The sequence below is a fragment of the Ambystoma mexicanum genome, chromosome 9 (genome assembly GCF_040938575.1).
Source record: "Ambystoma mexicanum isolate Mex_15411 chromosome 9, UKY_AmexF1_1, whole genome shotgun sequence".
NCBI lineage: Eukaryota > Metazoa > Chordata > Amphibia > Caudata > Ambystomatidae > Ambystoma > Ambystoma mexicanum.
Window position 1 is genome coordinate 371671584 of NC_090931.1, and position 27241 is coordinate 371698824.

The following is a 27241-nucleotide window of genomic DNA, read 5'->3' on the forward strand; positions in this document are numbered from 1 at the left end:
GCTCACAGCTTTTCTACTGGGGGAGAGGCCTGAAGGGGGTGATTCAAGTTCAGGGAGGGCTGCAACTGTGCCCCAAAGCCTCCGCAGAGACCAGGTGAGCGTAACAGAACACAAAGCCTCTAATACTCTCTGCCTGGGCATTATGGAAACTTCAGAAACAGATCAGTTAGCCCTCTTACTAGGGGAATTACGGGCTGAAGTACATGCTTCAAGAGAGGAAACCAATGCATTACGGTGGATCTTATTGTAACTCGAGAAAGAACTGACGAATCGGCAAGACAAATGCTACAAGCACAAGCAGGACAGGTTCCACTGCCTAGAGTGACCCATTCTTCTCATTCTTCCACACCACAACAATCGAAACCGGTTCTGGTGGTTCTTCCAGGAGCAGTGCCCCTAGCTCCTCCCGAACGCTTCATCAGCGACCCAAACAAGTTTGCTGTATTTATGAACCAATGTCGCCTTCATTTCTTGTGCAGACCAGGAGCCTTTCCTAATGACCAAGCTAAAGTGGCGTTTGTACTCTTGTATTTAGGAGGTAGTGTGGCAGACTGGTCTATACCTTTGGTAAATCAAGATGACCCTTTACTCTGGAACTTTGGGAATTTCCAACATGAGGTGGAGAAATTGTTTGCCCGTCATACTCATGGACAAGCTCTGGGCAACGAGTTGTTGTCACTCAGACAAGGGAGTCAAGATCCATTAACCTATATTGCAACCTTCAAACGTCTCATAGCCCAGACCAACTGGCCAGAAGAGAGGAGGACTACACTCTTTTACCGAGGGTTATGTGGAGAACTTAAGGATGTGTTGGCGCAAGTGGTGAATCCCCCTGAGAAGTGTGCGGACTAGATAGACCTGACGAAGCAACTTAATCATAGGTTGCAGAATCGGAAAATGGATCGAGCTAGATCAGAGGGATGGTCAGTTTACGTAGATCACGTGAGAATCAAACTAAACCACATGAACAGTCTGAGCCAATGCAAATTGGTGGATTACGAAGTCCCCTTACCAAAGCAGAAAGGGAAAAAAGAGACAACAACAGCTTTGCTTATATTGTGGACAAGCAGGTCACTTCCTCCGTGACTGCCCGGTAAAACCACCCAAGAAAACGGTTGGGACAACAGACAAAACTGATGAAGAAGAAGAACAGAACTCGGGAAACGCCAATGCCCGGCAAGTGTAGGGGTCTGCTTGTCGAGCATGAAAAAGGAATCTGTACAGACCACACATCTACTCCTTCCAGTGCTTTTGGTGAATCACAAGCAACCATCAAAAATACATGCCTTGGAGGCATATATTGATTGTGCAGCTGTGGGTAACTACATTGACCAAGATTTGGCTCTCCGAATAGGCCTTCCTCTCCGACAGAAGCAGAAATTGCAAAACGTCACTGCTGTGGATGGTTCTCAGCTACCATCCGGCCTGGTGACACAATACACAGAGAAAATCAAGCTTCTGTGTCAGGACGGGCATCAAGAGGACATTACTTTCGATCTCATCAGTGCTCCTCAGTTCCAGATGATATTGGGAATGCCCTGGCTGGAGACCCACAATCCTAGGATCGACTGGCGAAAATGAGTTCTGACATTTCCTCATGATTGTGCCGACACATGTTACAAAAAAGATGACACCAATCTGATACCGAAGAAAGTAATCGTGTTGGGTCTCACCAGCTCCTCACCGCTTGAATACCAAGATTACCAGGATGTCTTCAAAAAAGAGCAAGAAGTCCAAATAGACCAGGTAAACAAGCCTGGCCACGTAGCCGCTCTCTGTATATTGTCCAAAAAGGGACAGTGTGATTCACAAGGATGATACTGTTTCCAGTACTAATGGTTCCTTTTGTAAAAAATTGGTTGCGTAGAATAAATCACCAGTCTGAATCAAGGTGTGATTTGTTTATAAAGCAGAAAGTTTAAAGGTAATCACTAATTAAGTCTTAGTGAGGATGCGGCTACCATCTCCCACAGTTACAATCGACTAATGGTGCCAATGCATTTCGGAGCTAAGTGCTCCTTCATCAGGGCAAGTCTGCATTACATAAGGTAACATAAAGTGTATAAGTAACCGGAGTGTTGATAAAATCACATAATTGGCAAAAAGGCAAACAATGAAATGTATAACACATCATGCATAAATCAAAATTAATCAACAATATATCCAAACATAATCATAAAAAATATAACAGGTCACATACCAGAGCGTGTTGGAATGCAGGATGCGGTGAAGAGATAGTGGGAAAAGGAGATGAACAAGTAAAAAAATGAATAGTGGGAAAACAGAAAGGTAAATATATAGAATGTGAAGGGAAGAATTAGAAGTTACCTCCAGGGATCGAGGTAGCCAGTAGTAAGAAGAAGGACAAAATGTCCGGTTCACGAGGGATCAGAGGTCTAGGGACTAGATCCGATCAGATGAGAATCTGAAAATGTAACAGCATATCGGTAAGGAGGCCAAAAAGTAACATGGAAATGACAAGGAGACGAAAAGCAATGTGCTTACCTGCGCTCGCGGAGCTGCGAGTGCACAGAGGCTGGAAATGCGGGTGGCCGTGGAACGCCGTTTCGCATCGCCAGTTTACAGCATTGCCTAGGGAACTAAAGCTTAAATAGACACGTGACCGCAGTCCGTCATGTGAAGGGCACGGTGCGGTTTGTACGCTGTGCTGCGGGACTTAGGGGGCCAATAGAAAACAAACAAACTAATTATGAGTGCTAGTGAGTGTGATTGAGCAATTGTAGAACATAGAAAAAATTAAAATTAAGAATGTCAATAGACATAGAAAACATACTGTATGAAAAAAGAACAAAGAACAATATACGCATAGAGGCAGAACCAAATGAAACACGTTAAAAGGAAGTAATGAAGAAGTAAAAAAGGGTGTATGAAATAAGATAAATAGATCAAAATTATATAACACAACATTGTGTACACAAGAAACTTGTAAGTATCAGGAGCAATTATAATGCTGAACAGTCATATTAAGGCCATGCCTTCAATCAGTCATCAGAGTATGGAATACGTTTGGACACTGGTCCCAAATGGTAGCAACAAACTGTGCTACCTTGGGTCCCAAACAAAAGTTCGGGAGGGGGGACCCCAGTACCCAGGTTAGAATACATAAGATTATAAAGATACAAGGCAAATATATGTGTAAATCACATGAAACAACAAAACTACCCTCAAAACTATGAGGAAGCAAACAATACCTAACATAGTCAAGGTTGAAAAGTTCAAAAAGTCAAGAATAATCAATGCAAAGGACATATAAATAATGTTTCACCACAAAGCTAGATGTACCAGACAGGATGGTGTGCAGGTGACAGATCACAATGTTCGTACCATTTATATATTGACTCGCAAAGCTTCGCTAGCGAACCGCTAAGAGTAAAACATAGGAACATAACAGCTCAGATGTAACATTGGTAGTTGATCTCTTCATTCAGGCCATTCGGATAAAGACTACCTAGTATGTCTATCCAAAAGGTTTCCCTTTCATTGAGCCGCAGGCCCAAATCTTCGTGTGGATTGGTTTTCTTCAGTACTTCCAGGATCAGGAACCTGATTTGGTGTAAATTATGGTTTTTATCACGCCAGTGTCGTGCCACTGCTGAGTTAGGGTTAGAGTTACGTATACAAGAGCGGTGTCAAAAAAGAGCAAGCCAACGTTCTTCCCCCGCACAGACCCTATGATTGTCAAATAGATCTTGTACCGGAGCCCAGATCCCTTGCAGCCGAATTTACGCTCTGACAGAACAGGAAAATCAGAATCTTAAAACTTACCTGGATCAGTACCTGGCGAAGAGTTTCATTCGCCCTCCCAAGTCACCTGCCTCCTCGCCCTTATTCTTCGTGCCTAAAAAGGAGGGGGACTTAAGAACTTGAATCGACTATAGAGCCATCAATCAGATCACAGTAAAAAATCGATATCCTTTACCACTTATAACAGAGCTCCTTGACCAAGTGAAACATGCTCAAATCTACACAAAAATGGATTTAACAGGAGCATAGAATCTTGTAAGAGTAAAAGAGGGAGACAAGTGGAAAACGGCCTTCCGCACAAAGTACGGCCTCTTTGAATACCAGGTCATGCCCTTCGGGCTATGCAATGCCCCCACGGCGTTCCAATACTTTATGAATGATGTACTCCGTGAACTACTGGACGTTTGCACTCTTGTTTACATTGACGACATTCTTATCTACTCAAATTCCATGGAAGAGCATGTAGACCATGTCCGGGCAGTCTCAGAGAAGGTTTGACAACACCAATTGTATGCCAAGTTGGAAAAATGTTTTTTCCATGTAACCAAGGTCGAGTTTCTCGGTTTCATGCTCACACCAGAAGGCGCACATATGGATACACGAAATGTGAATGCAATCATCCAATGGCCTTCACCAACATCCACTAAAGGCGTGCAAAGCATGCTCGGATTTGCCAACTTTTATCGTCGGTTTATACCTGGGTTTTCACAAATTGTACATCCATTTATCTCCTTGTTAAAGAAAAATCAAAAGTTCCATTGGTCGACAGAAGCTGAAGAAGCCTTCCAGAAGTTGAAACTAGCATTCACTACAGCACCAGTCCTTCGACACCCACGACCAGACCTACCTTACATAGCTGAGACAGAAGCTTCAAAAATAGCCATAGGAGCAGTATTGTCACATCGAGACCCTGAAACAGGACAACTACACCCTGTTGCATTCTGGTCCTGCAAATTTTCAGCCCCGAGTTGAACTACTCCATCACAGATAAGGAATTACTGGCGATTAAAGCAGCATTAAAGGCCTGGAGACACTACCTTCTTGGGGCGCGGCATATGGTCACTGTCATCACAGACCAACGTAACTTGCAATACTTGAAAACCGCCAAAGCACAATCCTAGCGTCAACTTCGTTGGGCTCTCTTTTTCACGGAATACGATTTTATTATCACTTATAGACCTGGAGAAAGACCTGGGAAAGCAGACGCTCTGTCACGCAGGAGTGAAGAAAAAGATGCTTTTACAGCATCCGACCCCGTGGCCATAATTCCTGAGGAAAGGATTCAAACCAGAATAGCTGCCACCACGTGTGTGGATGACCAAAGAACCAGTTAGCAATCCCGATGGATCAATCAACACAACAGGAATGGCTGTTAAAAGGTGACCAGTACACCATCAAAGACAATCTACCGTATTTCCAAGGACGATTATATGTCCATGAACTGCAAAAGCAAATCATCACAAATTACCACGATTCATTAGTGGAAGGACACCCAGGAATAGCCAAACCTCAGGCTAAGGTTAAACAAAACTACTGGTGGCCAACCTGGCGAAAAGACATTGCCCAATTTATTGAGACCTTCCGTGTCTGTGCACAGCACAAGTCTCAGAAACAGAACCCTGTTGGCTTACTACATCCCCTAACAGTACTGCCAGCACCTTGGCATACCCTGTCGATGGACTTCATCATGGATCTTCTACCCTGCAATGGATACAACACCATATTAGTCATTTTGGATTTATTCTCCAAAATGCCTCCTTTCATCCCTCTGAAGTGACTCCCAACTGCGTCAACTCTCGCTTCTGTGTTCCTAGAGCAAATTGTTTGATTGCATGGATTTCCATCAATATTAGTATCTGATCGCGGAACTCAATTTGTTTCTGCCTTTTGGAGAAAGTGTTGTACGATTGCCAAAATCAATCTGCGGTTGTCCACAAGCCATCACCCTCAAACTGATGGGCAAACTGAATGAACCAACCAAACTTTAGAGCAATATCTCAGGTGTATGTTGCAACAGTCCGAGGATTCTTGTAAAAATATACTCTGGATAGCTGAGTATGCATACAACTCAGATCACACAAGCACAGGGCAAACTCCATTCTACACTGTGACGGAAGACATCCAAGGACATCAGTACTTGATCCACCCGATACCCTGGAAATGCCAGCCATAAAAAACGTGCATAAAACCATCACTTAGGTTCTTAAGGAGGTGACAGAGCATCTGACCAAGGCTAGGCAAAGACAAAAACTGTTTGCTGATCAACATCGGAAGGAAGCTCCTGCCTTTTGCGTGATCTGGTGATTGGAGAAAAGGTGTGGCTAGCATCCAAATATATTCCCCTGAAGGGGCCAAGAGCTTTCCGTCCAAGATACCTGGGCCCCTATACTATAAAGTCCATAATCAATCCTGTCGCCATGAAATTGGAGTTACCATCTCACATGAAAATTCACCTTGTATTTCATGTCTCTCTCCTCAAACCAATGAAATCCAATACACAGCTTAGTTCTCCGCCAGAGCCTGAAGTAATAGATGGAGAACCAGAATAAGAAGTCAAATCCATCCTGGACTCCAAGGTGGTTCAATCAAAATTGTGTTATCTAATTGACTAGAAAGGTTACGGTCTTCAAGACTGAACTTGGGAACCCTGTGAACACGTCCATGCTCTGCGTTTAATCAGACAGTTCCATCGCAATAATCCCACGAATCCAGGACCAGGAGGAGAACCACCCTTGAGAGGGGCCTTGAGGGGGAGTGCTGGCATGGTCATGAAGTCAGGGGCACAGGCATGCAGGGGTCGCATGCACGGGAGACCTGGAAGGACACTGTCCCGGCACCTTTGGTGCCAGGCTCATGAACAAAAGTAAACAAGAACTTCCAATTAACACCAAAAAACTTTTGTTATGGACATAGCACTTCAGATGCATTAACCTTGAACATTTCATCCATTAAGCAGTATGCATTAACCTTGAACATTCTATCCATTAAGCAGCCCCAAGTGTGTTCTTGGGTGTGGCTGCTAATGGATTGCCTCTATAGGAGTGGCAGGCTGTGGCTGGTAAACCGGCCCTAATGGGCGTGCCCACAATCTCAACTATATGAGCTGCCCCGATCCTCAAGACAGACGCTTCGCGTTATTCTGCACTTGCAAGCAGTGTAACGCTCATCGTCGCCTGAGGTCGCACTTTCCTTTGAAGATCCTGCTTCCTGGACATCCTGCTTCCTGCCAGCATACTTACCAAATGGGGGAAGCTGTTCTTACCTGTACATCTCTTCGGCGAACCAAGTATTCATCTTTATACTTTCCGGAATGCCGAAATCTTCATCTTGGCACCGCAGCACGACACGCTTCATTGTCGACAGCAGCGTCTGCAAGGAAAAACAGTAGACAAGGTTAGACATTGAAAAAACAGCCCGTTTAAGGTTGCGCTTCACCATACTTCGCACTTTCCCTTAAACCATCACTTACCTGCTGTCGAGCATTGCGGTTGCATCCATCTTCCATCCGGCCTCGTCTCGCGTCTCAGAGCTGCACTGAGGCCGCATTTCCATCTAAGGGAAGAAAACAGAGGAGAGACATTATTGCGGGCATACATAGGAGCAACATATACAGACATTAAAGAGAACGAACAGCATCGCAAGAGCTCAAGAAAGACTTACCAATCATAAGGAGAAGCATAGTCACAGTTGGACTGGACTAATCCTTATCAGGGATTAGTGAAGGAACTAGATCCCATTTGACGCGCCCCTGCCAGAAATAGCAGGACGGAGAGCTTATCTTCCATAATTCACAGGTTTGCTTATGAACCGGCGTGTGCTCACAGAAACCGTACTTTGGGGTGAAGGGTTTGAGAGGTACAACAATCACAGATTGGCGCACTCACACACTCTTATCTCCACGCAGGAGCCATATCACCACATACCATTGCTCACAGCTTTTCTACTGGGGAGAGGCCTGAAGGGGGTGATTCAAGTTCAGGGAGGGCTGCAACCCTGCCCCAGTGAATGTAACAAAAGTAAAGTGCTCAAGGCCAATCAGGCCCTGGTCTCAGAGTTCAAAAGCCAGCTCTCTGAGCACCATCAGGAAAGAAGGACAGAAATAAGCAGATGTGAGAGTTTGGCAAATGAAATTGAAAATGACAAACAGATATAGAGGCACCCTGACCAGTCAGTGTATGGGAAAGGGCCCTCTGATCCAGGGGTGATGCCCTCCCCATTGGGAAGCTCATGCCAATAAACCACAACTTCCTATGGGCCGACTGTGACTGGCCTCATGCTTTTCACCTACAAAGCTCAAGGAAACATAAGGCACCTAGACTTAGCCAGGCCTAGCAAACTGATCCAGAAGACCAGTCCATATCTGCGATTGAGGAGTACTCACCTCTACCACACAGAATGGAAAGTGGCAGACCAGTGTGTCCTGTGAATTTAAGAATAATCCTGTGAGTATTTCAGACACTGAAAACTCCCTTTCGGAGAAAATGAGGGAGGTGGACTTAAAAAAATGAGATTGCAGAGAGACCACCTAGCTCGTTTCACTGGAGAACAACATTCAAAGCTTCAGCCCAGGAGAGGCATATTAAAAACTTTCAGGGGAAGGGGTGAATTTCCCCAGACTATCTTGAAGGGGGAGACTACACATTTGAGTCAGTCTGAAGAAGAGACTGAGTATTATCCTGTGCCAAAAGCTAATATAGGGGAAAGGACCCTGAGAATTCACAGAGGCACAGACAAGAGGAGTCCAGAACCAGTGGTTCTGGGAGGTATTCCCAGTCTCATAGAGATAGGGAGCTCCTAGAAGATAGGTAATGGAGTACCAATAGCAGCTTTGAGTCAGAAGGTGAATGGACTCAGGTGTAGAGAAAAAGGAAGACAGGGTAACAAAGAAAGGGTTTGTCAAGACCAAATTAGACATATCAAGGCCATAAAGAGCTTGAACACCCCATACCATAGAAACGCTAAGTATCCAGTGAGGGAAGATCTAGAATTGTATGAACAAATTATATCCTCATTTGGAATATAACATGATGTAATTGTATGGAGTTTGTGAAATGGACATTCTCTCCTGAGTACTCAAGTTTCTTTTCGAAACTGGAGGACCAGAATCATTATAAATGGTCCACCTATAAGGTAGCCATTTTAAAACATTTTTCTACACCAAGGAACCGACAAGAGGCCTGTAAGACTCCATATAATTTGCAATGTGGGGAGGATCGGGGCCCTAGTGAGTTTGTGCAGGAGTTAAAGCAGGTATTTGCTCATACTTTCCTGCGGGTGAACATAAATAGTAGGGAGTTCATAGCCACATATTTCCATGTGCTCCCCGAATACATAATGACTCATTTGGTGCGTGATTTTCACGAACACAGGACCCTAGATTGGGTGATTGAACAGGCCAGAAGGATCTATGAGTTCCAGAAGCCCACTGCTGCTGCGAAGGTGGAGCAGGTAAAAACCACCCCTTGATTGGATCCAGAGATGGGGGGGCTTAAAATTCTTCTTCTGCCAACAAGCCGAATGAAAGGCAGATGAGATCCTCGGATCCAGACCAATCAAAGGGTGGTCAGGCAGGATCTCAGACCAATGACCCCTCTGACCGTGCTACCTATGTAAGCCCTAGGTACAAGGGTACAAAACCAATCCTGGGGTATATATACACACCAAGCCCAATGGGGGGTACCAATCAGGTAACTACTGCCCCGGGAAACTGCCCTCCAAACTTCCCTCAGGAGAGAAGTATCACTCCACCTTCCATCCTGAACCTTTCCCCCAGATATCTCCTGAACCAGAATTTCCAAAATAATCCTCCTGTCTCCCCCCGATTCCAGGACAATAGATCCCTGAACCCGGGAGAATGAAGATTCAGGATAGAAAATTATGGGATGAATTTCCAGTACCTGAGCTACTCGGGAGAAGGGACAGTTACCCTTTTCGGGAGCAGCAGAGGTATGACTTGAGAAATCCCTACCACCCAGAAAAGGTCTTGCAACTGCAGCAACAGGTCCAGCAACTGACCGACAACCTTGGGGGAATGCTGAGGGCTCAGTCTAACCCTCAACCTAGCCCTGCTTCCCAGAATGCCCCAACACACAGGGCTGATGCCCTGGGGGGGAATGATGGGAGGAAACATCAGACAAACCACAGGTTCCTGAGGAGGGGGCCCGGGTGGGGGGTAGATGCCAAGCTCTAGAGAAAGCTCTCTTTCCCATCCAGACAGAACCGCTAGAAACCTCTCAGCCTGAAAGTGACTCTTCTACCCCTGAAATGTTAGAACCAAATGAGCAAAGGGTAAGTAGGAGAGGCTAAAGAAGAGCCCATTTTATGGAGGCACTCCGGATCATTCCCTTTGAAAGAGAAGAGTCCCTGGAGGTTTCAGGGAAGCAGACCTTCTCTTTCAGAAATGGGGGGATCGCTCCCAAAGGAAAATTGGTCCCAAAAGACCCTGAGTGGGACTGGTAAGTATGGAGACCAACCCAAAAATACAAACTATTCAACCTCTAAAATGTAAGACAGATAGAATAGAAACTGAGGTGTCCTTCCCCTAAACAGGTTCTGAAAACTGCCCGCAGGAAAAGGGGGACAGCAAAGAATCGAGGGAGAAAGAGTATTCCCCAAATCCGCCCTTTGTTAGTTGTAACATTTTCTTTGCAGATTCTCAAACTCTGACACAGAAGATTTCTCAAGATCACACAGTGTCTGAGTTCAATATTAAGAATAGGACCACCGGGCTTGCAAATCACTCACACTTTCTTTGCACACTGTAGGAGAAAGATGACAGATTCTATGCACTCGTCAAGGTGCAGGGTCAGTGTGAATTATTAGCTCTGATGGATACTGGATCCCAAGCAACCCTCCTGTTCAAAAGGCCTTTGACCAACTAAACACAAGACGTGGGGAGGGTCACCAAATTCCCCTCACACCACTTACCAGACAACTCCAACATTTGGACGGGAATGACATTTCCGTTGAAGGGACTGCAGATCTGGAAATTGGAAAACATAGATCAAAACACCCAGTGATAGTCATGACTACAGAGGGCACCCCTTGTTTACTGGGGTTGTTTAATGGGGAACTATCTCCTGAGGAGGTTATCACCTCTGGTTGACTGTGTAAACAAGGTCCTCTGGACGCAGAGTAACTGACCTATAAAGTTAAAAATGAGTACCAATTATGTAAGCATGAATTGTACCTGTCATTTGATTGATTGACAAACTGAGAAAGTAGAATTTCATTTCAAGAATAACCAGGTCCCAGACATCACTGTCATCTCCGTAGGAGAAAGAAACTGGTGATGGCATCCCTTCTCATTCTTTCAAACGAATATTCCTCCCAGTTTAAAGTGGCAATCCACACTCGAAGAGTACAATCTAAAATGATATGCCAGTCCAAAATCAGAAGAAACCTTGAGTCCCGTGAAACCAGACAAGGAAGAACCTGCTCAAAGTCTGACGGACATTCAGAAAAAGGGGAAACAGTTGTTTTTCCCTATACAGTTAAATGAGGGGGAGGAGCTGTTGCTCGCAAGAATATGCCTGAATAATGGAAGGAGTTTCATCAGCAAAGGATCATTCAGAAAACTCCCAAAAGATCAGACCATGCCCACATTTGATTAGCAAATGGGAAGTAGGTCTGGAAACTCCAAACCCCATACATCTCCTGACTAGCAGGTGTATGCTAAATATTTCCATTGGCAACAAAAGCAAAGAGCATAATTGTTGAGAGATGTCCCTTCTGCCTTTCATCTGGGCACTGGCATTCTCAACCGATTTGCAATCAATTTGGACCGAATTAATAATAAAGCCTGGTGCCGACTGGGGGTAACCCCATGGGCTCTGGCAACACTGAAAAAGCATTCCGGTCAGTTCAGTTGCTGCCTTCTGTGGTTGATGTTCAAGTGCAGGAAGGGGTCATCATCCCGGGACAGGTGCGTCAATTTATTATTCCCATTAAAAACAAAGCGAGGACAGAACCTCAAACATCAGGATGCCTTTATACATTTAAATTCCCATCTCCAATAACAAGGTTTGTTTTTAAATCTGACACCACTAGTAGACCTAGAACACAACAAAATTTGAATATTGGTGGAAAACAGCGACCCTCGAAGTATCACTTTGGGCACAGACACCTTTATTGGAATGGCGGTTGATGCCCAACATTATTCTATTGATTTGGGTAATGAAATCATGGGACCAATCCCAAACGACTGTTTCAACATCAGCAACAGTATTCCTCCAGAAAAGATTTTTACTAGTCATGGGTGGAATTTCATGGTGTACTCTTTCTTCCCCTACGAGGTAGAAGAGGTGGCCTGTGACATCAGGATGGAGGAGGTAGTGCTCAGAGTCAAGGACCACTAGCTCGAATCCCAGGAACCTACTGTCCAGGTCAACACCATCAAAAGAGATCTCTCCACCCAACTGGAGGATACCGCTGAAATTGCCAAGCCCGAGGTCTTTCCAGGTTTCAAGCAGATGGTCGAGGAAAGGGTCAATCTTGCTTACACCTGTGTGACCGAGGAGCAAAGGCAAAAGCTAAAACAGGCCTTCCTGGAACTCCAAGATATCTTTTCAGTGGACTCATAGGACTGTGGATGCACCCCTATTCCTTCAACCACCACACCCACGGACCCCGAGATGGCTCCAGTATTTAGGAAACAATACCGGTTACATTTTGCATCCATTGCATCACTCAAAGAGATTATTAAGAACTTAGAATCCCATGGTATAATTAGTCCGATACACAGTACCTTCAACAACCTGGTACTGGGGATACTCAAAGCAAGCGGCCAATGGAGACTATGTGCAGACCCGAGGGAGTTGAGCAAACAGGTCCACATGTCAAGATGGTCACTTCCCTATATTGATCAAGGGCTGGCACAGATTCAAGGAACACCCCCATTGACCTGACCAGCAGCTACGAGACAGTACCCATGAGTAGGGAAGACCAGTACAGGTTTGCCTTTACCTTGAGGGGGCCGCAGTAACCATGGACCTGAATCCCGTTTGGATAAATCAACGCCAGCAATGAGTTCAACATCTTTCTACATAAGGTCATGCCGGACTTGGGCATAAGGGAAAATCTAGCCTATGTGGATGATGTTCTGATCAAGAGCTCAACTGTGGAGGAACATATAGCAGAAACCTGCTCTGTTCTGACACAGTTTCATAGTTTCAGGCCGAAGGGAAGACTGCAGTGCTCATTGCCTAATGAAGGAAATTGAGCTGGATGGGCTCCAACAGAAGGAAAAATATGAGAAGAAAAAAAAAGGGGAACCGCACTCTTCCCTCCTCTTCCCCATGAAAGAATCATGGAAGAACAGGTGGGGCATGTGGGGTGTAATCAAAGGCCCCAAGCCAACGGAACTGAAGGGCCCACTGGAGAAAATGACCTGCCACACTTCAGAAAAGAACCTTCACACTGAAAATGGCCCATTAAGGCTGACTGTGGGGGTTCTGCAAGTAACACAAGGGAGTGCAATGTGAAAAGGCCTATCCGTCATTAAACAAGGAAAAGAAGCCTTTCAATTCATGGTAGTTGAATAAATTCAAATGCCTCTTTGCAAATACTGACACGAAAATGGCTGTACATGTTTATATGCAGTTTGAAAGCAAGAAATGAAAAAATTCCCCTGCGGACTTTAAGATGTTCCGGAAAATACTTTGTTTGTGTTAAACAAGATGTAACGTATATTATGCTTCACACGCTTCACACGCAAAATAAAGACAACAAGTGAAAAGAACAACTTTGTTGCATGGATGCATTGAAGATTTAATTTAGGCCTTAGGCAGACCCTTTTGGCTTGTTGTTGGGCAGACTGCACAAATGGCTTCCCCCACTGAAAGCCTGGCTTGCATCCCAGCTGTTTACAACTGCAATAAAGTGTGGCCTGCTAAGAGTTGTTGAAAACAAACGAACCCCAGACTTGGTGTCTCTGAAAGCTCATTTTTTTTCAGGGAAATGGCATGGCCAGTGCATGACTGGAAAGTAGGGAGGAGATGTGAAACAGGGGCTGCAATCAAGGCCGAACTCTAGAAAAAATACCAGAAAATAGAAGCTTTTCAGATCAAAATGGTGTTCCCCTTCACATAAGAGGACAGGATGCTAAATGTCTGTAGGGCCCTGTGACATCACAGGGCCGGCATAGCTCTGTATCTGTAGTGGGGGATCTCTTTTGGGCTGGTGCATCCCAAATATTTACAATCTGACACTTACACTTCAAACAACAAAGAGACTAATAAAAAACCATACTCTGGTCAGAGGCTGTCCCAGAGTGGCAAAAGGCCTGGAGACCAGAGAGCTACAATTTGCATAACATGAAAATGTCCTATTAATGTAAAAGGACAATTATCATTTAGACCTTTTTCTCAGCACCCATAAATCATACTGCCTTCATTTTTGTGTCATTTTAGATCATTTTTTGACAATTTTGTTGAAAGGAAATTGATCCACCTTAGACTTAGGGAATTGTAATGGCCAGCTAAAAGGTGCTCCTGGCTGCGCTGAACATGTCCTGAATTTGAGAATTGGTGTGCTGGTAGAGGGTAAAATGAGGAATGCGGGGAGTAAATTACATGTTCCTAACTATTATGCTTTTTTGTGAAAATGGCGGGAATTTGCCAAATGGCCATGTAACATGGTGTGGACTCAGCTGTTGTTTTTATTAAATTCCCCAAGATTAGCTGAATCGGAAAATATATACATTATGGCAGTTACAAGTAAATCACAAAGTTTTTGGGCACATAACTAGATTTTTGGCAAAAGTTGACATGAAAACAAAAAGGGATTTCAAATGGGAATGGCCTTATGTCTGCACCAGACACCTAAACCAATCCTTAGATATAGATTGGATTTGGGTGGAGAGTGAAGGGTAACTGTCCAATGCTGGTTGCAGGAATTCTTTCAGGGCACTGCACAAAATTGAAATCTTGATGGTGTCATCACTGGTATAAAAAGTGGATGCACTCAAGAGAGGGGACAGGGCTGCTGAAAATTACCATCCGACAGCCACAAGGAAACACCACAGGAGATTGCTGAGCATTGCATCAGGGGAGGCCTACAAAAGCTGACTAGGCCCTGTGGTGAAGAGCTGGGGCCATCTCTGAGAGTGGAATGAGCAGACACCTGCCCTGTCCTCCAGGAGGGTCCTGAAATGCAGCTGGCTTTCCTGAACTTTGAATTGGGCCCTTTGAAACCAAAGGGTGGGAAATCTGCTTTCCTTCAATGCTTTCCCTTTATAGTGGGTGGGCCGGGGGGCAAAACTGCGTAGATCATTAGCCTCTTTAACAACAATTATTTGTTTAATGAATTCCCCTTGGCAGAACACCACAACTGATTTTTGTTAAAATTCGAAATTGACAAAGTTCATTCCCAGTGTGTGCTGAAAACTGTAGACTTTAATGTAATTGGGTAATCCTATTTTTCCAGTTAACCATCACTTCTTTTAGGAAGAGGGGTGCCATTGTCCCTAAACCAAAACTAAAAAAATCCCTAAACTTCCAGCTTCCCTCAACACAGGCCTTTAAGTGGACAGGGGGGTCTGAAATCCAAAATTCTCAAAGCACCCCAAATGTTTCTGTCCAGCTTCCCCAACACAAGTATTTTAGTGGAGGGGTGTCTGTAATCAAAAATTGCGAAATCACCCTGGGTTTATTTCAAAGCAAAAGTGTGGATGAAATAATAATTGCCATATGCATTTGTACAAATCTGTAAACCCATCTGCTAGCCTTCCAAGCGCACAGCAAAATCAAAATTGCATAGCACTGCATCTGTAAATTTTTGTTCATTGACTAGATTTGGTTATTTCTAGAATTGAAATCGGGATAAAGTGAAGTACTGTGATGTATGTTTTCTCCCAATCAACTTGTGTGACTTATTTATGTAAACCATTTTATTGTGAGCCACAAAGAAGGTGGTGTGTGTAGTTTTAGTGATTATTTATCATTCAAATAAATGCAAATATATTTCCTGTACATCGCCCTGGTTCTTGGCTCATTGCTAGCTCAGGGGGAGGGATCACAGGGGAATTATATAAATCTGAAATAGGGCTGAATAAAGAACTGACATTAAACCATTTGTTGGGTGACACCTGGGCTGGGGAGGAAAAGAACTCCCAGAGCTGAGCGTGGCCTCTCAAAAAAACGTTACATAGTGCCCGACCTCAATGTACCACAGTGAGGAGAGCTAGTGCCAATACCATGGTTCCCCAGTGAATGTTGCAAATGTGCGTTCCCATGTCACCCTGTGTGGGAAGCTGGTGTCCAATCCCATCATACCCCAGGGATGGGAGCTGGACCCTGATACCATATTACCCGGCAAGGAGATCTGGTACTGATTCCATGTCACCCCAGTGATTGTACATAGTGTGCAAGCCCATGGCACCCCTGTGATGGCTGCTAGTGCCCGATCGAATGGTACCCCAGTGTGTGTATCCAGTGAGTGAGCCCATGGCACACCAGTGATGGGAGCCAATGGCACCCCACAGGGTTTGTTTGTAAATGGCTTTGTGGGTGATGGTGGTGTTGTTTCAAGGTGATTTGGGTTTGGACTGGGGGACAGCGAATGCAGGAGTTTTTGTTTTTCCAGTTTCATCCACCAGGGCCTTGCTTAGTTTTGCCACCTGCTCTGGATTTATTTTAGGATGGATAACCTAGGTTTTCTCACACCATGTCCCTAGTCCTTGGAGCCACATCTAGGACAGGGATTCATGTGTCTTTTCAGTTTGCATAATTGTGATGTTTTATGGCTTGTGTGTGACACTTTGTTGTTAATGCGCAAAGCAGTTATTTCTATGTACTTTTGTACCTTTTTGAAATTCACTTTTTTTATACAGTATGCAGAAACTGATGTGGATAGCTCAGTGAATTATGTGATTAGGGCTAGTTATTGTGACCGTCCTCCATCCCATCGCAATAAATCCTACTTGCTTTACCCAGCAGGTTTTGATAAAGATTTCTTTTATATTTTCAGATTCATTTATAATGTGGTTTGGTGTTTCACATATCTGCTTTATTAAACATAGACAACTAGGTCTACTCATGAAAGAACATAGTGAAAAAATCTTAGTATGTTAGTGTAAAATTAATAGTAGGAAATGTTGCCTACTGAGTGCATTGGAGAAAGTGAAATAGGCATAAGTCCCGGCTTCTCCAATGATCTTTGCCTTAAGGCCAGCAAGACAGAGACCATCTGCATTGGCACACCAGCACCCTCCTATTCCCTTCACTCTCTGGCCGGCCTCCCTTGGCCCTCCCCCTGCTCCCATATGTAACTAGAGAGTTGGTACCCGCCGGAATGATTAAACCATTCTTAAGTTATAGAATGTTTGATTATTTACTGGGAACTGTAGAGGTGTCACAAATAATCACCTTTTTCCAGCATGTAGAAATTGAAAACTGAATTTGCAATTTGAAGAGATAACAGTATATGTTTGAATGAAGCAGAGAAGCTGTTATGAACCCCTTAATTCAAAGGACATGTATTTATTTACATGTTTTATGAATGAACAATTTAGATATACAAGAGAAGAGCATTGTTTTTGGTATAATCAAGGAATAGAGACAATATTTGAACCAGTTATACCCATATCAAAACTCAACATTGGTTATAAAATAAGAAATGAAAAACAATGAAAAAGATGTTGACAATCAAATAGAATTTACATATAACCTATTCATGAAAGACTGATGGTTTCTAATATTCAAACCACGAGAAAAGGACATAAAGCTGTTGTATTGTTTCTACAGTCTTTTAACAAAGTGTGGTTGGATTATAATTCATCCAATATAGACATAAACAAATGGTAATGCAGTTGTAGTGAAACGGTTTTTCAGACAAAATTCAATGCATTTTGTTGTCTATGTACCAGATATTGATTACACAAAAAACCTTTTGAATAGGCAAAGGAGTAGAAGCAAAGTTACTTATACATTGTTCTGAGGGAAAACAAAACCTAACTTTTATGGTAAACCGGCAAACTTATGTTGCTTATAATGACATTTTGCACCCTAACTTTTTATGGTAAACCGGCAAACTTATGTTGCTTATGATAACATTTTGCACATTAGATAGGTGATAACCAATCCTTGGTCCAATCCTCCCCCTGCTCCCACCTGCGAGGCTAAGAACCTTGGGGTTATCTTTTACTCCACTCTCTCCTTCTCTCCTCACAACTCCGGTCTCTCTAAGAAATCAAACTTCCAACTGCTCCTCCTCAGGGGTATTCTCCCTCTCCTCTCCTTCCCCCAGAAGCTCATTGTCTCTAGAGCCCTGCTTCTCTCTAGGCTTGACTATTGTAATAGCCTCTTTTTAAATCTGCCTGCCTCTACTCTCCGCCCTCTGAAACTCATCCAGAACAGGACTGCGAGACTTGTCCTTGTCCTCAAGCCCTGGGATCATATCTCTCCAGCACTGAAATCTCTCCATTGGCTCCCAGTGGGTGCAAGGATCAAATTCAAGAGCCTCTGCATTGTCCACAAGGCCTTCTGGTCCTGGGACCAAAATATCTCCAGCTTTCTCTTCTGTCGTATCTTCCTATTCGAGCCCTTTGCTCCTCCACCTCCAACTCCTTGAGGGTCAGACGTTTTGGTTCCGGAAGCAGCTCAAGACTTTCCTCTTTGCTTCTGCCTTCTCTCTTGCTCTTCCCTGCTGATCTCCTATCTGTTACTGCACTGGTTACCTGGCTACCCTCTGAATAACGGGTCTAGGTCCCTGGCCTCCCAGCTGCACACCTGCACTGCCTCCTGGCAACCCTGCACTTGGGGCTGGATCTGTAACCCTACTGTCCCCCTACCTGCACTATTCATCACTTGTCCTTCTGCACTTATCCTGCACTGCCACCTGGTGGCCGCACTTATTGTTTCCTGTGTTATGATCCTATGTCTTGCACTTCTCCTCCTCCCCTTCCCTTGGCACTTTTCTCCCTTACTCTCCCCTGCACTTGTGCAATCTCACTGTCACTGGGCCTAGTAAGATCGCTGTCTTGTCCCCCCTTGTCCCCTCTTCCCTCCTCGCGCTTTGAAACACTTGTGTATGGGCGCGCTACAAATAAAATATCATATCATATAATACACACTTGACCAACATGTGTGATCCTTGGCAAATCACTAACTCTCAGGCCTATTTTCCCTAATTGTTCAAAATCAGATTACCAAAAGTGTTTCAGCTAACTTGGCACTATAAAAAACACACAACCCGAATCATGAATCTACTATTTGTGACTGTACCTGACATAACATAACAGCACTTGAGCTTGTGAGGCAGTAGCTTCCCTGTGATAACCATACATGGTGTAGGAGGCTTATCCTGCCACTATAGGGTATAAGCGGTTGCACTTAGCATTCCACAGACGCGCCTGGCACATGAGGCATTATTCAGGGTATTATGGCTATAACTGTTGTGAGGCTTTAGCACATGTCATGTTCCAGGGACTGGCCATATGAGGCAATACTCTCATTAGAAAGCAGTGCTCGTGGACTGTGATGGTTCTGCTGGGTGTGCTCCTGTCATATCATGACTGTAGCTAATACACAGTGGGATATCCCTTAACCATAGTTAATAAATATATAGCTACAAACTAAAATACCCTAGATTTCTTGATAACTCCTATTTTTGTTTTCTTTGCAACATTGAATGTCCCTCCCTGCAAGGGGTTGTGAGTGACTCCTAATGGTGCTATTATCTGCATTGGGGCTGATGTTGTAATATGTTTATTTTATTAACCATCCCAACGTTTATGTACTTTTTATTTTATTTTATTATATGAACTTGGTTTTTTAATGCTTTTAGGCATGTTATTACTATATTGCATTGTCTCTTTTTCTCTGTTGTTTTGAATGTATTTAGTTAATATTCATCTATAGCTTTATGCCGAATAAAGACATTTTTGACATAACGAAAAAGCTTTTTCTCCACGTGATTACTTCTTGTAATTGTATTAATCATTCTCTTATTGTAGTTTTCTGTAACTGTTGCACAATTTCCCTTCCGGCGATGTCACCAGGGCAAGGGGCCATATGACATCACTTCCTGTGATGTTCCAAGGGTGAATGTCTTGGAATGGCACCTATGGTGATTCACCGGTACCTGCTGCCCCTTAAGCTACCCTAGGCATTTTTGGTGTATCGACGTGCTTACACAAAACACCACATTGTCGTGGCCAACTCCTGCCTCCCTTTCCTCCCCCTCTGGAGAGACCAAATGAGGTGACACCTTCCAAATAAGTGGGAGTTGAGCGTTAACCCTAGCCCGAGGCTGCCAAAGGGATTGACATAAGAGGAACAGAATGAAATCCTCTTCACGGCTGGAGAGTTTGCGCCCTACCCTGCGCGACTCCAAATGACTTTGTGTTCCTGGTCTAAGAAAGAAACCGACCACAAACAAACACAGCGCAGGTATCGAGCGACTGCGACTCTGTTTCGCAGTTTCACCCCTCCCCCATCATCCCACGCCCAGTTCCTCATTGAAATCCCGATTCCGAGCACAGGGCGGGGCAGGGATTCTCTCCCTCCATGCTGCGTGGCTAATGCGCACTGGAAGCTCTGGTTGGCGCAGCCTTCGCCCAGGGTTCAATGTCCCTCGAGGCGAGGGGCGTGGTGTTTGGAACTCTCGTTGCCCTCCCCGAGGGGATAGATCGCAGTGAGATCATCCAAGCCCAACCCTCGCCGACTCTCTGCTATAAGACACGGATATCCCTGCAGATCCGTTATAACGAGCAGAGGAGCTTAATGCAAGCCCAGACCTGGCAGCATCGCACTTGCTAGCCAGATACTCTCCAGGATTGTGGCAGCCATCATCACACCAGCCAGCTTCGCACCTGCCAACAATACGCCAGCCAGCGGCACAGCTTTGTGACTGTCAAGAGTACCCATCAGAAAGTCAAGGTCCATAACAAGACTCCCACCGGCTAACAGCACCTGCACAACAGACCTGCCACCATGTCCATGGGACTGGAGATCGCTGGAATCGCCCTGTCGGTGATTGGCTGGGTGGGCGTCATTGCTTGCTGCGCGATGCCCATGTGGCGGGTGACGGCCTTCATTGGCCAAAGCATTGTCACTGCCCAAACCATCTGGGAGGGCATGTGGATGAACTGTGTGGTGCAGAGCACAGGGCAGATGCAGTGCAAGGTCTACGACTCCATGCTGGCGCTGCCACAGGACCTGCAGGCGGCCCGAGCCCTGGTCATCATCTCCATCTTGATGGCTGTCCTGGGCCTTATGATCTCTATCATCGGCGCCAAGTGCACCAACTGCGTAGAAGACGAGTCTTCCAAGGCCAAGATCATGATCGTCTCTGGGGTCATGTTCATCGTAGCCGGGATCCTGGTCCTTATTCCTGTGTCCTGGTCAGCCAACACCATCATCCGGGACTTCTACAATCCACTGGTGGCTGAGGCTCAGAAGAGGGAACTTGGAGCCTCGCTCTATATTGGTTGGGCCGCAGCAGCTCTTCTGTTGATTGGTGGGGCCTTGCTCTGCTGCAACTGCCCTCCCAAACAGGAGAAGTATCCAGCATCAAGGGTGGCCTACTCAGCAGCCAAATCCACAGGACCAATCTACGACCGCAAGGACTACGTCTAATCGATGGCATAGCTTACCCCGAGCTCGGCATCTAAGGGAATTCAGAGCGCCATATGGGGACTCTAGCAGGACAATGAGACTTGGACACCGTCTACATTTCATTGCGACTACTCCTTTTGGAGGAGTGACATAGGCCACCATGTCGGAGTTGCCATGGGAGTTAGGGAAGGAGTGGATTTCTTAATGAGGGAAATGGCTGTGCCCTGGTGGCACAGGTGACTCTGCGGCAGAGCCGCTGCATAGACTTATTTTTTATCACTTGACTCAATGTCCTTTGATCTTTTCAGCCATGAAGTCAGAGTCCAGGAGATCTTCATCGCTTCAGTGCAGCCGCAGCTCAACCGTTGCAAAGGATATTTTGCAGTTGTTCAACCTTTTATCAGAGCGGGGCTACAGCAAAGACTTTAACTTCATTTTCATTTAGACATTACCAACTGATGAAGCAAACAGGAAGTTACTGGAGGAGTACTAATGTGAAAAGAGAAAAAAAGTACTCCAGATGGTCAGTATGGATAGTAGAACGGCAAACAGCAGCTCAGAGTGGCGCTAACCTGCCAGACGAGTGTTGACCCCCAACAGTGCAGGAAGACAGGCTAACATCACTGCCTGAAGACCATGAAGTAGAAGGTCAAGAAGATGGGGGTTAAAAGGACAAGAATGCAAAACTAGGACTTTGGTTAAGGGGGAGTGGGCGGTGGATGCCCCCCAGGAATATGGGCAAAAGTAGAAACGTATTCAAAGACATGCATTTGGTTAATGAGCAAGTGGTTGTGGGTCAAAAATGTTGGGTTGGCATCATCAAGAGATGGGGACAGGGAGATCGAGACCATGTGGAGGTAGGTCTGGAATGTGGGGTGTTTGCAAGCCACCATTGCTCAGTGGAGAATGGGGTCAGTGACTGAGTGAGACCATTTGTGAAGCACTCGCTCTGAACCAAATGGCCCCTTAACCCAACATATTGAAGCTACATGTGGAAGGAGTGTTCGCCTGCTCATGTGCCTTCTTCCACACCCCTTTCTTTGCTCCCACCGCACCCTACCATGACCGGATCCAGGATGTGGGTGACTGTTCTACAGTCCTTCCTCGGCCACACCCTATCAGTTAGCGCGCTGCGAGCGTGTGGCGGCACTGAGGAGAGGGCGCAGGCGTTTCCTCCCTTAGATTCCTAGTCCAGGGGGTAATAAGCTATCCTTCGTCTGCAGAAGCACACTAAGTGGGCGCCTAGAAGTACACTCAGGTATCTTCCAGGCACACTGCTCAGCCAATGCAAAGGGTCCCTGTAGTTGCTTCATTGGTTTAATGCAGGTTGTGGGTGGTGGGGTCCGAGTTTAAGGCGATATGGAGCTATCTCTCTCCCCAGGGAGGCTCCCCTGAAAAGTCCATTAGGGCTGGGCCAGAGTCAGTCGCAAGCCGCCTGACACATTTCAACCCATGGGCAAGCCAGCCGACCTAGTTACCTCATTTCCAAAGAATTGAGTGGAATCAGTGTGTGACAGTGTGTGCATCCACCGACCCCACCCGGATTAGGCGCTGTGCTGTCTGGAACTGAGTTGGCATGCACTGCCCACGCGCCGGGGGCAGTCCTTGCACTCTTGTGAGGGGTGCGGCCCTTATGTAAGGGGCCGGGGCCTGATCTATTTTGAAGTGAAGGGTTCATGTGTGCACCAGCCTCCATTGCTTCCTTGCCACTCGTGAGGCAGGGCGGCACAGAGGTGAGGAGAAGCCTTTTATTACGATGTAACCATGCATTCCTGTGTTTTTTGTGTATTTCTAACATTTCGTGGACGTTGTGCAGGATCCGTGTTCTTTTAAAAGTGAATACTATTTTGAAATTGAGACTTGTGCTATTTTCTCTCCACTGAAGTCTCGTGCACCGGCGTCTCATGCCCCTCTGCCCCTCCCCCCATGAGCACCTGTAGTAACGGCTCGCAGAAGGCGTTGCGCGTTGCTCGTCTGTAGTGTAAAGAAGTCACCACGGGACCGGGGAGGGGGCAGCACCTGGAGCAGGTGAAGGCGGGGACTGGGCTGTCTTCTGGGGTGCTGATGTCAAGGTCGGCATTAAGAGTAAAGGGGCGGGGGGCGACCTTGACAACACAGATATAAAGTGGGTGACCGGGGGGAGGAGGGGCGTCTATGGAGATTGGCGAAGGCTGGATATGGGAGAGCGGTGGCACACGCAGGGGTTGGGGAGTGGGCACCGAGGAGTAAAGGGGTGACAACCAGGAGAGCTGGAGAAACGGCACCAAGACATGTAGCTAGGAGGAGCGAGGGGGACACGAAGAGCCAGAGACATGGCGCTGAGCTAGAGAGGAAAAGTGGGCACCGGGGGGCCCGGGGTCACGCAGAGGCCACAGACGGCACAGGTATGAAGAGGGGCACTGGGGTTTCAGAGATGGTACTAAGGAATAGAGGTAGGGCACGGACAGGGGGCGGGCACTGACGAGTGGTCAGAGAGCAGCGATGGAGGGAGTATGACGGTTCAAGGCTAGTTGGGGCGATAGAGGGTGCACGGAGGAATTAAAAGGTCGGGGAGAGGGTGATGAAGGACGCAGCGAGGGCGATGAAGGACGCAGCGAGGGTGATGAAGGACGCAGGGAGGGTGATGAGAAATTAAAAGGGGAACCTGAATGATGGGGTGAGGAGGCAAGGGATGAGGGTGGGGGCTATGCACGAGGCAAAGAAGGAGCAAGGGAATCAGGCAGACACAGCGTTTCTCAGTACTGTGACCCCCCAGTCACCCATACACCCCCTCAAATCTCCAAAGAGAAAAGGAATCAAGCAGACACAACGTTTCCCAGTACTGTGACCCACCGCCCCCCGCCTCCTAAATCCCCAATGCGAATATTCTCCAGGGGGCAGCATAAACCACTTACGCGCCCCACACCTCGCCCACCACCCTGGAGTTTTCCGAATACTATTCACCCCAGTGCTGGATGCATGCATGTTTTTTTAAAAATATATTTTATGTGTCATTTGTATAGTGCCTAACTATCATTGCTATGGCCTCAAAGCGGAACGAAGGCTAGCACTGTTGTTTCTTGATATGTGTGTTAGTTTTAATGTCTGCACATGCTGCGATGCTTGTATTAAGGTAAACTTTTCAATAAAAGTCATTGCTTTCAGTAAGGCTACTCTTTTGTTGCGCTTCAGTGTCTCTGAGTGGCTTATCCCCTGGCATTCGAGGTTCAGAAACTTGACACCTCACAGACACCAACACACAGCACACGTCTACATTTGCATGCAACACGCATCACTCACACGCACTGCCCAGCGTGCACACCAGACTCTCGGACACCTCACGGGTCATATCAGCAAACACTGCACACCTCGCCCTTTACATAGAAAATGCACACACGCTCAGAGAATCCCAATTGGAGCTTAGACCACCGCCAGCAAAAACACTGCAACTCTTCCAGACTCCATCAGACCTCCCCAACTCCCACCATAACCGGCAACATCCACTCAAGAACTGCACCCTCTGCTCCCAACAAGTCAGGCTTTCAGGGCACATCCGCCTGCCTCGTGCACAGAAGACAGAACAGAGGAAGCCAGCAGTATCTACAAACTCTCTGCATTGGAGAAGGTACTTACCGTATTTGACTTCACCGCCCTAATAACACACACACATACACACACAGACACAAACACACACACACGAATAAAGAGCGCATGACACGACTTCCAACACAGATCCCAAGTCCATGCACAGACAGGTATTGGGGGAAACGACAAGACCCAACTGCACCTACAGAGTAAGACTTTTCTAATCAATGTATAGCGCGTCACCACACTTTGCGCGCAAGCGCACCCACATTCCCACCAACGCGCCTACTCATGCAGGTGTGTGATGATCGAGGGCTCAAGATCCAGCTCCCTTGTGTGGCTACCATTGGAAAACCACAGCCAGCAGATGCCACTCGGCTAATAAACTCAAAGGGCATCGCCGCAATGACTACAGCAGAGAACACTTCTGTTGGAAATACCAACCAGCAGAAGACACTGTAAAAATGAACCAAGCCAGCAGCGGCGGCTCTAGAAAACAATGTGGCAGGGGGGAAAAATAAAACAAGGGAGACGGGGGGGGCATAAACAAATACGAGTCAATTTGTTTAAGGGCATCAAATTGAGTTTGGTGGCAAACGGGGGTGGACTGGGAAACACAAGAGGCCGTGGAAATAATGTTCAAGGTGGCCCCACATTACACATTTTCAGCAAGCCCAACCATTTTCCTATCCCAAAATGTGGAAATAAAATACATTACCACACAAAAGAGGCCTAGGGTTCTGAAGCCTACCGGGATACCTCCAGAGTTCCCTATAGGCCAGTCGCCCCTGGCACATCGGCAGTAAATCCACTGACTGACCAACATTCTCGCTTCCTGTTACTAATAGTGGGTCCCGTGGCATTACTAAAGGATTGCAAGTGATGGTAGGGTGCAGTGAACCCCCATTTCTGGGCCCCCTAGGACTCTACGATTTCATGAGGATCTGTGGTGGATTTTCCGTGCTCAGTAATACAGCGCGGTAAATCCACCAACCTTTGGCCTTAAAGGGGTGGGTTTACCTCCATCCTCATGCGGAAGGTATATACGCCACTTCAATGTCAAACTCAGAATTTGGCGGTGCAGTAACCGTGACAGTACTTCTGTTACCACCAAAAAGTGGCACTAACGGAATTATCCCCACTTTTTTACCACACCGTCAAACTTGTAATGAGGCCTCTAGGTAAACATATATTTTACCAGGTTGTTTGTAAGAACACATTATGCAAGTTCACAGTAGGTTAAAGAAAATAAAAGGTTTTCATCAAGTTTTAAATAACCCTGAAAAGGTAACGTGTAAAATGGTTAAAAAAATGCGCCCAAACTCCATGATCAATTGGTCATAAAAACTGCTGTATTGTGTATTTTTGATTGAACAGATTTTATCATTGTTTCTTGCTCCAGCTTTAAACCACTTAATGAACAAATACCTGACAAAAGGAATTAACTGTTTGTAATCACCCCCAATTGCCCCTTTCTTTAGGTTCCTTAAAGATGACCCTGAATTGCACTTCAGTACAACACACATATCAAAACTTTAACATGGAGCTACAATGTTCTGCGTAAAGTGTTCACTCAGTGCTCACAACAGGTAACCTATGACAATTGCATCACATGACCTCTCTTCATTACGTCCGCCCATGTAACAGAACAGAGGGGCGGGGTATAGGGGTGGAGAGGTGGCATCTGCTCCCTTCTTAGGAGTCTCACTTTGCTCCAACAGAGCTGTTTATAGTTTTCAGTTTGGCTCTAAATCTTAAATGAGGCTGTGCCTAGTGTCGGTTCGGATGCAGAAGAAGTGTTATTGGCTTTAAAGTCATGGATGTGAAATGCGCTGTTGGTAATTTGTGCGCAATCAGGGATCCACACCCTAAAGGAGAAAGCTACCTATGTTGCCCAGTGACTGCAGCTAAGATGTTATCCAAGTAGCCTCTGAATCCTATCGCATTTGCCATTCTTCATTAAAAAATGCGTGCCCCCAGGGACGCCTATGTAAGAGAGCTCCCAACACTAAGAGGTCAAATAAAGCGCTGGCATTGGGCGTCATCAATACAACATAAGAGAACAGGAATCAGAAATACCATCCCCAAACTTCCAGGGAATCCTGGATTGGAGTAAGCAAAGGGCCTTGCGCGAGGAGGGGCTGAGCGACACCTCACCCACTTCTGCACGAGGGACGTGAAACTTTCATTAAGCAGTAGGAAAACACATCCCTCATAGTGAGAAGAAGGTTGGAGGCCAAGTGAAGAAATGCCAGTGCAGAAAGCATGGAAATAGAAAGGAGACTGCAGCAAAACCCCACTCATGACTGAAAATGGAGTCTATCCTCCCACTAGAGAAGCCTAAAGGTACCCGAGGC

General features: G+C 45.9%; 1 protein-coding gene and 1 long non-coding RNA gene across 2 annotated transcripts in view; both read left to right on the top strand.

Annotated features, from left to right (window-relative positions):
• Positions 1-27241, top strand: part of LOC138489642 (uncharacterized) — a 418884-nt gene that overhangs the window by 95690 nt on the left and 295953 nt on the right. The gene's annotated exons all lie outside the window — the stretch shown is intronic.
• On the top strand, positions 20426-24463 carry LOC138488082 (claudin-3-like). Its single transcript, XM_069614827.1, has one exon. It carries the CDS (start codon positions 20697-20699, stop codon positions 21339-21341), a length of 645 nt encoding a protein of 214 aa, XP_069470928.1. The 5' UTR covers positions 20426-20696; the 3' UTR covers positions 21342-24463.

What these genes read in the sequence shown, in the direction of transcription:
- LOC138488082 (XM_069614827.1), top strand. Translation starts at nt 20,697, where the DNA reads ATGTCCATGGGACTGGAGATCGCTGGAATCGCCCTGTCGGTGATTGGC.